Source organism: Eutrigla gurnardus (genome assembly GCF_963514095.1).
Source record: "Eutrigla gurnardus genome assembly, chromosome: 20".
NCBI classification, from domain to species: Eukaryota; Metazoa; Chordata; class Actinopteri; order Perciformes; family Triglidae; genus Eutrigla; species Eutrigla gurnardus.
Window position 1 is genome coordinate 3078174 of NC_139931.1, and position 14180 is coordinate 3092353.

The following is a 14180-nucleotide window of genomic DNA, read 5'->3' on the forward strand; positions in this document are numbered from 1 at the left end:
AATCACAATATGGGTCAGTTTCACCCGAAACGGCTTGAAATGTTGAATTTGTCACAGATTTAAAGGTACATTAATATGTCACCTGATCAAAAATAATGCCAAATGAAAGCAAAGTAGCTTATATAAGTTGACGGCACTTCAAATGTTCTCCTAAAAACCTGTGATAATAGAGCATGAACCTGTGATAATAGAGCATGAACCTGGGATAACGGAGCATGAACCTGGGATAATAGAGCATGAACCTGGGATAATAGAGCATGAACCATAATAGGGCATGAACCTGGGATAATAGAGCATGAACCTGGGATAACAGAGCATGAACCTGGGATAACAGAGCATGAACCTGGGATAATAGAGCATGAACCATAATAGGGCATGAACCTGGGATAATAGAGCATGAACCTGGGATAATAGAGCATGAACCTGGGATAACAGAGCATGAACCTGGGATAATAGAGCATGAACCATAATAGGGCATGAACCTGGGATAATAGAGCATGAACCTGGGATAATAGAGCATGAACCTGGGATAACAGAGCATGAACCTGGGATAACAGAGCATGAACCTGGGATAATAGAGCATGAACCTGGGATAACAGAGCATGAACCTGGGATAATAGAGCATGAACCTGGGATAATAGAGCATGAACCATAATAGGGCATGAACCTGGGATAATAGAGCATGAACCTGGGATAATAGAGCATGAACCTGGGATAACAGAGCATGATGCAAGGATGAACATTGAATTTCAGAATGGGAAAGGTCAGCATGCCAACAGAAAGACTTCCCCAGACAAGTATTAGCCAAATACAGGCTTCCTGTTGGTGGTTATCTATGGATTGGATGGAACAGGTTTTACTTATTTGTTGTAAAACATCATGGTGCCATAGACAGAAATTAAATAATGATTAGTTATTTCCTGTACAGCGAGATTGTGTATAGAAGGATGCAAATGTAGATTTTACACTAAACTTTTGAAATCTGATTCTCTTCAAAGACTGATGTTAAAATGACAAGTTGCTTGAAAAAACAGATAAATATAGAGCCCTAATGAGCAGGATTAGACTAGACTGGACTTATAAAAAGAACACAAGCAGACAGAACAGATGTAACGGGAGCAATTCAAGTGAAGATCGAAACCTTTGTCACAGAAAAAAAAGTATGAATACTATTTAAGCTTTTTCCGTGTTTAAGAAGCAGCATCAAAAACCCAATTGGTGTCAGCAGGAGGCAGGATTGGTGTATAAAAGGGAAAACAAATAATCTGGGCTACTTTTCAATTGTTGTTTTGTGCTTTGCATTTATGAAGCTGTAAAAAACTGTTGTGACTTCCCTGTATGATTCACAATTTAAAATAATGTCATATCAGCAATGTTTCAGAAGGTGTAAACGACACTGAGAAACAACTATAATTTATGTGTTTCATATGCAGCTATGCGCAATTTTCTCTTTAACAATCAAACATTTAAATGAAATGTCATCATCCAGAGTTTATGTGGTCCTAATAAAGCTGCAGTGTTTTCACTTGGAAATGAACTGCGAAGTTTCTCTCAGGGGGGGAACTATTTATAGTGAACTTTAAAGAAGCACCAAGACAAGACAAGAAAAACCTCCCTTGACAATTGTAAATAAAAGTAGCCTCCCATGGTTAAGATGATTCAACATCAAACAAAAAAAAGGCGAGATTTCTCAAGTGGCAGATGGTGTGCCTCCTTCCAATAACCATAATTTTAGATAAAAAGGTTTCTATAAAAATAAATAGCAGATCCATGCTTGTCAAGGCCCCTTCATCATCTGCTACTGTTTATAAAAGATCAGTAATTAATAGCTGCATAGTTGACACATTCACAGGAAAAAAGTACTCTGCATATGGTTCAAGTTAATTTGACAAGACGACTGTAAGACGAATCAAACTCTAAACCAGAGCAAAATGACTACATTTAAAAATCTTACTACCAATATAAATATTCAACCTATTTTCCTTTTTAACGCAACAAGATCCAAAGTCTGTTTAGTTGCACCAGATGGTGTGTCTGATTCATACAAACAGGATGAGATACATTTAAATTAAGATTTGACCCTTCTAAATAATATAACACAAGGATACTCCTCTAGAACTTTATCCTTGTTGGGAGTTTGCAATGATATCAAATTGTGTTACAACTGTGTGGGAGAGGTGATAACAACTGAGGCTGGAGAGGTTACAGCTCAAATTATACTTAAAAAACATCTCATTATAATGACTTCTCTGAAGTAATAACTTAGTGAATCTGTTCCTGTTTTTTTATGATTCTATTGGAATTCATTTAAATCATATCCCTCCTAATTTCAGACACATTGATCAAAGACAAATGTATCTGAAAAACAACACAAGGACAGAAAGGATGGTCATTTTGTTACATCATTAATGTTAAGTGTCATCAATAACAGGATTTAGTTGTTATTGTTGTTCCTTTATTAAAAGGTGGGAGTGACTTCAGCTCCAGTTTGACATTTTATTTGCAAAAGAGCTATCGCACACAGCTCTCTCTCTCTCTCTCTCTCTCTCTCTCTCTCTCTCTCTCTCTCTCTCTCTCATTGTCTCTCTCTCTCTCTCACACACACACACACACTGTCTCTCACTGACTCTCTCTCTCTCTCTCTCTCTCTCCCCCCCCCCCCCCCTACTCTGCCTTTTTTCCCACAGCCTACTCTCGGCTCTGTGGAGAGACGCAGCCTCAGAGGTGTCTGACACCCCCAGCACACAGACAGGTGCACACACCCTCTCCAACTATCTACTACGGTAAACTGCCCCTCCGGAAAAACAATACATTCTCACAACAACCTTCCTTCCCCAAGGAGAGACACTCACAGGGAGCGCACGGGGCTTTTTACGCATGGATGTTGGAATCAGTCTGGAGAGATTTACGCATGGCTGTGCCTCGTCTCTCGGGAAGATGCGTCCGGTCTTGTGAGCGCGTCTCGGGGCGTCAAGCGCGGGCCAAGAAGTGAGCAACTATGCGGGGCACGGAGCTGCTGCTCGGGTACCTTCTGGTGAAAGTTATGGTGTGCGACGCGGAGGGCGAACCGGGTCGGACCGTCGACGAATTCATGCTGGTAGCCGGGTTTAACGAGTCAAAGGACGGGGAGATGGAGGTCACGGAGAGCCCGCACGTGGAGGACAAGTGCTTCGGCTACTACGACGTGATGGGCCAGTGGGACCCGCCGTTCGTGTGCAGGACCGGCAGCTACCTGTACTGCTGCGGCACCTGTGGCTTCAGGTTCTGCTGCGCGTTCAAGAGCTCCCGGCTGGACCAGATCACCTGTAAGAACTACGACACGCCGCCGTGGATGATGACGGGAAGACCCCCGTCGAAGGTGGACGTGGCGCAGGACGCCGCGAAGGATAAGACCAACCTCATCGTGTATGTCATATGCGGGGTCGTGGCCATAATGGCACTGATAGGGATTTTCACAAAGCTGGGTTTGGAAAAGACGCACCGCCCGCACCGGGAGAATATGTCCAGGTAGGTCATCCTCTCATATAGAAGCTGAACACAATCAACACCGTGCAACAACCAGTCACCATGCAACAAGTTGTTCTGTTAAGAAAACCATGTGCGCTTAAAGTGGCAGAAACATGGGGTTTAATGTGGACAATTCATTGCAGCTTGAACAACAAGTCAAAAGCAATTTTTTTGTCAGTTTAAAAAAATATATATTTATATTTATTGCATTTGGCAATAATTGCAATATAACTATCCATAGTGTTAGACGTGTGTGCCTTCTCCAATTAAAAACAGAGATTTCTTTTGTCCAAATAGAACTCAGAAAGTGGAGATAGTTGACAACAAAAATGGATTCATTCTAAACTTGGTTTGGCAAACATGTCTATTTATGCTATATCATGTTATATAAATCATTATTGAAATGACCTATATTATGAACAGACATGAGCATGAAGGAGGCCAAGCCTGTATGCAGGTGCTGTCAGGTAAAAGTCAACTATCCTGTATCCTTTCGACCAATCAGATCAGGTTCTTTTCTTTGGGTTTATTGGTGGATCAAATTCTCAAACTAACTTGAAAGGTGCATACTGCCACCTACTGTGTCAGAATTTATAGTCTATTGTCCGAGAGTGAGAGAAAGAGAATTCAAAGTGCATAACAATAACTCAATAAATATTAAATTAAAACTTTTTATGGGGGAAAAAACGCTTTTTTAAAGACAAAAGTGTGATTACAAAATGATGGCTGGTAAAACAAAAGGAGGCTGGTGATAGAAAAAGTGAATTTTAACACATTTTAACCATTTACTGCCTTAAAAAAGCATGCAAGTCTAACACTAAGAGACCACATTTAGTGATCCCGTCTTCTGTTCAGGTTATCTTCCACCAACTTTAGCATTTAACAAGAACATTTCCAGAAAAAAAAATGCTTGTATCATTTGTTTTTCTGTCACTTGGGTTATTTCAGAGGAGTCAGACACACAGTTGGTGTGACTCAACAAAAGCTTTTTCTTCATCTCTGCAGAGCTCTTGCACATGTTATCCGCCATCCGGCCTCCGAACAAACAGAAGACATCGGACTTGGCCAGCACTACGAGAACATACAGACCCGAGTCACAGTTAACAATCTCCGTAAGTACTGTGACATCAGCAGCACCCACATACACCCACGCATACACACTCACATCACACACACTGAGTTGCATATATATCTATCCTCGCATGCTGCTGCCATCTGCTTTTGCTGACCAGAATCACACCACCACGACCAAATTCAATACTCCCAGATTCTATTAAAAACGACGTGAGCCTACAATTGTGAGTTTATTTGCCTATCCTGAAATAGATGAAGTGGCGGAAGAGAGGGAAAAACAGTCACACTGGGCTGGTGACGCAATTAGTCCTCAGCAATCACTTAACATATACACTAATTACCACCGACAACCTGTAGCTCTGCTTCTTAGCCAACACTTAGGGGCCGTCCAGACGAAGCAAAACAAACTTTTTTTCTCCGTTTTGCCTTGGCGTCGTTTCAAGAAAATCCGCGTCCAGACGAATCCACTGAAAACGACTCAGCGCGCTGTAGTACATATTCCAGGCCCTTATGCGGCGCTGTTTCTGCTACGAAAATGCAGAAGAAGAGACGGAGCTTGACCGGATTTTTGCTATTGCTATGGCAACACGTGAGAGTTATGGCTAATCTCCGCCCGACCACCCGATCAATAAACACCCATAAGATGACAACAGCCTAAGGACCTTGACGAGGCGTTGTCACACGTTGGGATGGATTAATTAGACAAATAAATGCCTACATTCATGGGAAGTTAGCTAGCGGTTGTTTGTTAGCATCGTAATAAAGTAGCTTTTTTCCCGGAATATCGCCCCCTCTCTCGGCTCCGTTATTTTTCCATACAGCGGCCCTGATACGCCGTCGTACAGATGACCAGAATATCTGCTACGAGCACGGAGGCCGCCGTTCTTGTTGTTGTTACGAGACGTTGCGGGGAAGAAGTCAGGCTCGAGGGTCGAGGAGTGGGGCGATGACGTCAGCGTATTCGTTTTCGCCGTCCACACGAAAACGATCACGAAACGGAGGCGTGCCGTTTTTTTCTTTTCCCCCTGAGAGCTGGTTTCAAAAAAGTGCGTTTTCGTGTGGACAGGCCCTTATAGTAGGAACGGCTTCATATGTTATATCACACTCTCATTCTCTAGTTCATCAACACCAACGCCTCCACACACCCCCACATACACGCACCGACAGAGTTCCCATTATCACCAACCTGCTTACTGTCTTGACAGCTGAAGTCAATAAAGGTGTCTTCGCCTCCCTACTCCCTTCTCCTTCTCTCTCTGCTAGCTGGATAATTATGGCAAATAGCATCTCACATAAAAAAAAAGTACAATTCATGTATAAATACCTGCTGTATTAAAAAACTGACTTTTAAAAAAGGAAAATGCAAACTTATTTTGCTCCACTAAGGATGAACTCTCCAGGTAATGATTAGGTCTCATGCAGTTTATAGTGAAAGAGTTACACCTCACATCCTGTACACTAGAAGTTAATCAAGGAATCAATACACTTATTAATCAAGCCAGATGATTCAGAACCTCATTACAGTATAAATGTATTAATTACATTGAGTGAGGTACTGAGGTGCTTGAGATGTTTCATCACAACTGAGGAGTACAGCGGGTGATTTCACTGATTAGTTTGGAAGGTTTGCTAATTACTGAAAACACCTGGTGTAATATGTGTTTGGAATTTAAATCTTCCTCTTGGCAGATGACCGTCTACCTGAAGTTACCTTGTAATAAATAACCAGGCTTCAGTTGTTTAGGTGTTGTAGTTTAAATTAATCAACTTAAATGCATATTTTACTACAAATGAAAAAGTTAACTCCAAAATATTCACATACAAATTTTTTTTACTCCTTAAAAATCAGTCCTGACATGATAACAATGAATCATGCTAAAATCAGAGCGCTGTCGTGCCTCCTTTATAGAATAATTAGTTCATTAAAAACACATTAGGGCTGATCTTCTGACAGAGATACGCTTTAGTACAGTATTACACTTTTTAATCAATGTTTATACAATCAATTATTGTAGTATAACAAAACAATGCTTGGATTAATTTAACAGCTAAATGCATATCTGGGACTTCCACAACACAAAGCAGCAATAGCTGTTATTTTGGTGTCTAAATGGATGTTTCAATCAAGCTGATTTATATCAATATGTTACTACATTGAAGAAGCATTGTTTGGTGGGCTGCTTATATGGATGTATGTGAGGGATTCTGGGTAATGCAGCTGGCAACAGCAGAGGGCTGAGTGTTGTTTCTTGACAGCTATCCTTACAAGGTTACAAGAGGTGAGGTGATATTTTTGGATGCGTCCTGTACTTGCCCTCTCCAGCTGTGTTTTCTAGTGGCAGGCCCCAGCTGTAATAGTCCCTGTACTCTACAGCCGGTGGTGCAAAGCAGTGATTGAAATGCTCCAAAAGGGAGCCCCTGTTCCTCATCTATTGCCTGTCAAAGATAAGAAAAATCTGTTGGACTGGGCGATGAGCTCTCATTCTCCTCAAGACACCAGTGATAGGGATTGTGTGAGCCGGGCTTCGTTTGGCACGGCGGCGCTATCATGATGATGTCCTGCTGGCTCATGTCCTGCACACGGGGCAGTGGTGAAGTGTGGCCTCCTTTAGCTCAGACAGCGAGCGAGGGAGAACAAAGTCTCCGCTCACTGCCAACACTCCACTGGTGCATGACAGTCCATTTCCCCACTGCCAGGTAGAAATGTATTTCAGCAGCATTAACACTGACAGCAGCTGAGGAACTGCTACCGAATGTGGGTTCTATTTTCCACCTGTCTCTCACACACACACACACACACACACACACACACACACACACACACACACACACACACACACACACACACACACACACACACACACAGTACACCCAACTGTATACTGAAGCTTCAACATCTTTGAGGAGATAATTACTAACTGACAATACGGAGAGTTTAGAAATCTGGATGGAGATTCACGGGTTGTTTGTGAAAGAGAACGTGACTAAATGATTGGCTTCGTTCACCATACTGACCACTGACAGCACAGACGCAGTGGGGCCATTAATTCAATTAAATTTTATTTATAGTGTCATATCACAGCAGAAGTCATCTCAGGACACTTAACACATTGAGCAGGACTAGAATACGCTCAATATTTCCAGTCAATACAATTTCAACATGTCCCAACATCACCTAGTTCAACTTTTTTTTAATAGTTGGTCAACATTTGTTTTCCTCTCACATTAATATAGGTCACTGGTCAAGTCATTATTGCTATCTTAAAGACAAATATGGGTTCATTTAGAAAAGAAATCACCGGAATCACAACTGAGGTTATACTTGCTATTCAAAGATGCTTCTGAATCAATTTTGTAGCTGTGATTCAAATAAACAGACATTTTTTGTGTTATCTCTAATTATCTGAATTAGACTGTGTCAGAGCAGAATCAGTCTGTACTTCAATGCAGCCAAACCTCGATCAGATAATTAAGTAACTTTGATTTGGGATAATAAACACACGCCACTGGTCAGCAAATTTGTTAATTCTACATAAACAAACTATCAGTTTTCAAATAGCATGAATTAGTCTTTTAAAGTAATGATCAACTTCATAATGAACCATTTGATCTCTTAAGTACTTTGTGTTTTGTATAAGTACTTTGCAATGTTTAAGTATTGATTTTTTTAAGCCTGTCCTCAAACGACTCATATATTCTTATTAGGCTAATTTATGTTACGAAAATATGTTTTATCAATCAATATACATGTAGGTTTAAGTATAACAGATACTTATAAATGATGCACAAATACAATATAAGTATAGTGTTTGAATGTCTTGATATTGACTCGGAGATAACAGAATATTTTCATCACTAACTTGAAAATAGGCTGCCTGTAAATAAGAGCGCCCTTCTTCTTGCACCATTTATTTCAGGACGTACAGCTCCCAAAATACTCCCTTAAATCTTTTATGAGTTCCAGGGTGGTGTCTCTGTCTGGAGTGTTAACTCGCTTATTTCCCACAACAACCATGGAGTCTTTAACCTTACCAGTCTCCAGAAGTGGCCTACTTTCTTACAGCGGCTGACATAAAAGCCAGGACTCTGACAACAGAACGAGCGAACATGACACTCAGTCAACGGCACAAAGTCGGATAAACATTAAAGAGTGTGACAAACGAGCACGTACACCGGCACCTCGGTTAAAATCCAGTTTGGCATCCTGAAAACAGCAAAGTTAGAACAGATGTTCACAAAAGCACTGTCCTCATTTATTAACGGCTCTGAAATCTATTCCCAACTTGGACTAAATATAGAGGCATTTTGAGATATCAGGCATACAGACATGTTTTTTTACAAAATACTTTGTTGTACATCAGTAATTAACTGATTTACTCAAGGCGTCTTCTACCTTTAACCTTGACCGGAGTATCTGATTAGTTCAATGGTCATGGCCAATCAAATGTTTACAAGCTTGCTGCAGAGTAGATGGTCCATCAAATGATTGGAAGTTTTCCATGGTCCTTGATCAATATGTTTCATAGTTTGTCCATTTTTAACAAATGTAGGATTTCCTAAAAAGCGGTATTAACATTGTATTATACCATTTAATCCAGTAATTGTGAAGTAAACGACAATGTGTCCTATTAAAACAGATAATATGAGAGTCTGTGTGCGTGGCCCACTTATGTATGAAAGTGAAACAAGGTCAATGAGCCCTGAAAGGAACCTGACAAGGTAACACAAATAGATTTCCTCTTACATTGTTGGGGAATGTGGCTACTTTTGTAAGATTTAATAAGGGTTTATGACAATGACAAATCCATCACTGACTTTAATAAGTTGTCTGTACGCGTGAAAGTGCTGTGCTGTCTTTCTCTAGTTATTAATAAGGCTTTCAATAAAACAGGAAAACACAGGAGCTTTTTATAAGACAGCCTTATCATAAGGAGATCCCAGAAGTACCATCCCCTTGTCGAGGTGTGTTGGAGTGAAAGAAAGTTGTCCTCTGCATCATTTCATGAGACAGCATTGATAATTCGAGACTTTCAAAATTAATTAGCACACTAATAAAGTTTCTTGCTGACCAGCGGGGAATAAGAGCCTAATTAACCTATTTTCTGTATTAACGATCTGTTTTTAATCCGACACATTCGAGACCAAGTGGACTCCCCACAATTTCAACTTCATAAACTTTAACTGTTAACAACGGCAGGTTCGCCTTTAGAAGAAGCACAGCACAACGGAGGGGGGATTCACTAAGAGGAGATTGCGGCCACTGATCTGAACCGCTATCTGACCCTCTGTGAGGGGTGAGTGCTTCAGCCAGAACCCATCACACTGGACACACTGGTCCATTTCAGGTCAGGCTCGGGTCATATGGACTGGCTCACATCGGACATCACATCAATGATGAGAAAGGGGACAATATTTTGCAAAATGTATCCATATAACCTCATTAAATACATGCACATCAGCAGCACCTAAATGCTATTTGCTCAGCAGGGCAGTTCAGGGTGCATTTCACCATTTTCACTACATGGCTTCGACATGAAATCTTGTGTCACGTTATGATGTCATGACATGAAAAAATAACCTATCATTGTGATTTTGTAAGAGGTCAAGCTGAAAAAGAGCAAATACCGAATGATCAAATCTATCAACACGTTGCCATCTATACTCGATACACAGCAGAGTCTTAAAACTGCCGCCCGTGAATTGGTACGTTCCACTTCCCAGAGAAAAGAGACTCTGAACATCTGTTTGCTCTGTCATGCCAGTAGGCAGGGGGCCAGTCTCTTTGCTGTGCACCCCTTAATTTACCAGATGTCTAGTGTAGGATTAGTACAGTTTCACAAAGGGCAGTCATGACTCTCCAGCTGGGTCCCCAGAAAAGCCTACTTAAGGAAAAGTGACACCAAAGTTACAGAAACGGTTATTCTATATTCACATTTCACAGCCATCCATCAAAGTGCTTTATATCCGGGGATCATGTCACTTGGAGGGAAACCATGCTAATTTAAATGATAAATGATGTACTTAAACATAAAAAAATGATCCGAAGGAATCTGTCTCTGCAAACCACAGGAACACTGATTTTTTTTTGTTTTTTTTTTTGCATTTGTGTTTTGTCTCCTGTAGAGAGAAACAAGATGAACAACGTAGCTCAAGCATCAACTCTGATAACGCAGCTTTACCCGGCCATCGGACAGATCACCAGCCCCTATGAGCAGCAGAAGTCTGTCAAGGATCTCAATAAGTACGCAACGCTCAAGGCTGTGGGTAAGGGTCCATCTAATTAAATAGCTCATTACATCCTCTATAAATGAAACTAGTGGGGGTGGGTAAAAATATCGATATGGCAATATGTTGCAATACTTTGCTGCCCAATACAATATCGATTTCTCAACTCCTAAAAAAAAGGATTCATGTTTTGACGCGTTGTGAATGCAGTACTTTATCCTATTTCATTTTATTTTCAATATTTATTCCAGTGAATTTCATGGGAATTAGGCTGTTTTGAATGAAATAGTTTTGACTCAATTTGTCCTCTGATCAATATCATGTGATGTACATATACAGGTACTTGTGTTTTCGTCTTTATTTATATCGCAATATCATGATACGTATCGTATCGTGACCAAAGTATCGTGATACGTATCGTGAGGTTCTTGCCAATACTCACCCCTAGAAACTAGCGCAATTAGCGGGGTTTTCCTGCATCGTATAAAGAGGGATATCAGGGTTTAATTGAGAGAACCGGAATCATCATAAAAACGTAATCTGAGTAACACGTTTTTAAGGAAGAAAATCCCTATCTACTTAAGATGCAGCAATAATGCTAGTATAATTATTATACATGTACTTCAAAATGTTATTTTTCTTTAAACAGAAAACTAGTTAGTGTGAATCTCCAGTGAATCTCTGGCTGACAGAAACCCTCGTCAGTTAATCCATAGTCCATCAATGCCAAGAGAGAGAGAGAGAGAGAGAGGCAATCTGAAAGCTTATTTTTAGAAGCCGGTTTGCCGTTCTTCTCATGTGCTAATTTTGGAAAGTCTGCAGCCAGTGCTTGGACAAACAAGCATTTCAATCAAATGATGAAATGATGAAATAATAGCAAATACCAAAATAGTATCACTCAGCAAGATGATACATGCATTTTCAAAAGCATGTTTGTAGTGTCAACATATGATGATAGAAGTACATTCTAGCAAATCATAACCCGAAATAAAATGGATACTAGTGTTTGTCCCTTTTATGTGCATTATGGAAATAGTATGCAGAGCTCATATTAAATTCTGATAGCAGGTGACGTTGACAGTGAATACGTTAAAGTGAAGTGGAACACACCTTTTGTAATATTAAATCCTAAAGATTTGATGCAGTGTTTGAATCAGAAGTCTTCCATGGGAGTGAAGGTATTTCTCTAATTGATGCCATGTAAAAACGGGCGTCTTCTGGAGATGAATCAATTGGCTGTGATGGGAGGAATGACAGCTCAGCATGCGTGTAGTAGGTCCAATCACATAAAACAACACACTCTCTTTGTGGTTCACACAAGCAGCTGAAGCTTATCCGCTGCTAATGCACTCAAGTGCCGTCAAACAAAGTGATCGTTGGGGAAAATAAAAATAGAGCACATCTTGCCTAATGAGACTGGGGACAGGAGACAATCAGGAGCAATCAAAACACAAATGAGTTGGGGAAGCGGTGATGAGATGCATCTATACCGTACACGGTCCTAATGTGTTCATCCACCAGCACTGATAGAAGTAGCTGCAGTAAAATGACATGCTGCTCATCACTACATCCCTTTGCTGTTCCACGAAGACCCAGAACGCAGCCACAGCTTATGAGGATCACATTAAAAAGGCTATCCGAGAGACATTTCATGAACAAAAAAAGAATGAAATGTTAGAAAAGGCTCACTCTGGAGCTTGTGTGCTCCGGCTCAATTAATGCTCAAGTGAATACTGTTTTCTGACATTGTCTGCACCTGATTGGAGATATAAATTCACACTGTAGTGGTTTTTATGAGCAAATTACAGCAGCTGAATATGGCAAGACAAATTCCAAAAGACAAACTATAGTACGCTGTGATCTACTAGAAAACCACCATAGACTAACTGATTACTATACTCATACTAACCCTAACCCTAACACTGGAATATCGATACATATTCAGTGAATTTGAGTATAATGTTTTAATTGGCACAAATGTAATTTCATGTCATGGCTGATAGTATTAAAATATATATTCAAGCATGCTCTGACTTCCTGTAATAGGCTGAGTGAAGCTACCACACTATAAGCATTCTACTCAACGTTACTGTGCACCAAGGGCATAATTTTCAGAGGGGATGGGGAAACATGTCATGTGTTTACATCATGACATGTTAATGAGTGGTGTGGCCAGGGTTTAGAGGGTTTTGTATGCCCTGGGTTTTGCCTCTCAGGCTGCCCTAACTTGTTGGTGGAGGTATAGGGTTGTATACACATTATATAATTTACACTGTATATAGAAAGCCTGTATTTGATTCATTTTATACCACTTAAATGTGTGGATTCATGGACATTTACATTTTTCCTATTTTTTTAGCAATAACAGGTAACTTAAGGTAAATTCCCATCTGCCTGTCTACTTCTGGACTAATGACACAATGCAAAGGCTAAAGAAGGGAATAATCATGTTGTCTGTATCTGTATTTGGTAGCAGAGAAAGCTAACGACAGCGTCTACAGCAACCGACGGCAAGTGATCGAGATGACCACCAAGGGCGGCCTTCCCATGGAAGCCTTGGATCTCGAGCCGGAGCCGAGCAATCCTTACAGCCCGCCCAGACAGGCGTCTGCAAAGCAGAATGGACACAAGTACAAAAGCCCCAGGAGCCACAGTGCCCAGTCGCTGTGCTACAGCTCCACCACAGCGGTCAGCCCGGGGGGGCTCAGACCCTGGGAGGGCAAGGACATGCTGGGACTCCGACACAGCTATGGGCCAAAGAAACTCTGCATCATAGAGAAGGAGCTGCACACCACTCGCTACATGCCTCCACAACCCTACTTTGTCACCAACAGCAAGACAGAAGTGACGGTTTGAGGGACTGTCAAGCAGTAGCTGCTGACTGTAGGTGGCGCTGTAAGAAAGCAGCATGGACTGTGTTATGTGCAGTTGTTGCACATGATGGGCAGAGTTTTAGACGCCACGTGAAAAAGGTGACGTGTACTGGAACAGGACTCGATATCAGTCACTGCTCCTCCGGAGGGCACAGTGATGAATATGTTGTCATATAATCCAATCGCTAAAAGGAAACACACAAGTTGCATAACTCATATATAACAGACATGTCACACATACAGTATTTACTCAGATATCAATGGAATATTTAAGTATATTATATATAAATAATTTATATAATTTGTATTAAAAACTGCATTCCCGTTTATGTTTTGAGGGAAACACATTTTAACACAGATTGCGGTCGCCTCATGAACGATGGTCTCCCGGGTGAAAGTCCAATGTTTGTTTGACCAAATCATCCACCCGACCTCCTCCCTATGCAGACTTCTGCAGACAATGATTATGAATTTATTTATGATGCATCAACAACAAACGTA

The 14180-nt window shown here is 40.8% G+C and overlaps 1 protein-coding gene across 1 annotated transcript; it reads left to right on the forward strand.

The window, feature by feature from the left end:
* The first annotated feature begins 2718 nt into the window (after positions 1-2718).
* On the forward strand, positions 2719-13961 carry shisa9b (shisa family member 9b). Its single transcript, XM_084036405.1, has 4 exons — positions 2719-3507; positions 4513-4619; positions 10705-10845; positions 13280-13961. The coding sequence occupies exons 1-4, from the start codon at positions 2999-3001 to the stop codon at positions 13660-13662; spliced, it is 1140 nt and encodes a 379-aa protein (XP_083892531.1). The 5' UTR covers positions 2719-2998; the 3' UTR covers positions 13663-13961.
* Positions 13962-14180: the final 219 nt, after the last annotated feature.

Coding starts and splice junctions, on each gene's coding strand:
- shisa9b (XM_084036405.1), top strand. CDS start 2,999: ATGCGGGGCACGGAGCTGCTGCTCGGGTACCTTCTGGTGAAAGTTATG. Junction 3,508..4,512: donor CACCGGGAGAATATGTCCAG/GTAGGTCATCCT, acceptor TCATCTCTGCAG/AGCTCTTGCACATGTTATCC. Junction 4,620..10,704: donor AGTCACAGTTAACAATCTCC/GTAAGTACTGTG, acceptor TGTCTCCTGTAG/AGAGAAACAAGATGAACAAC.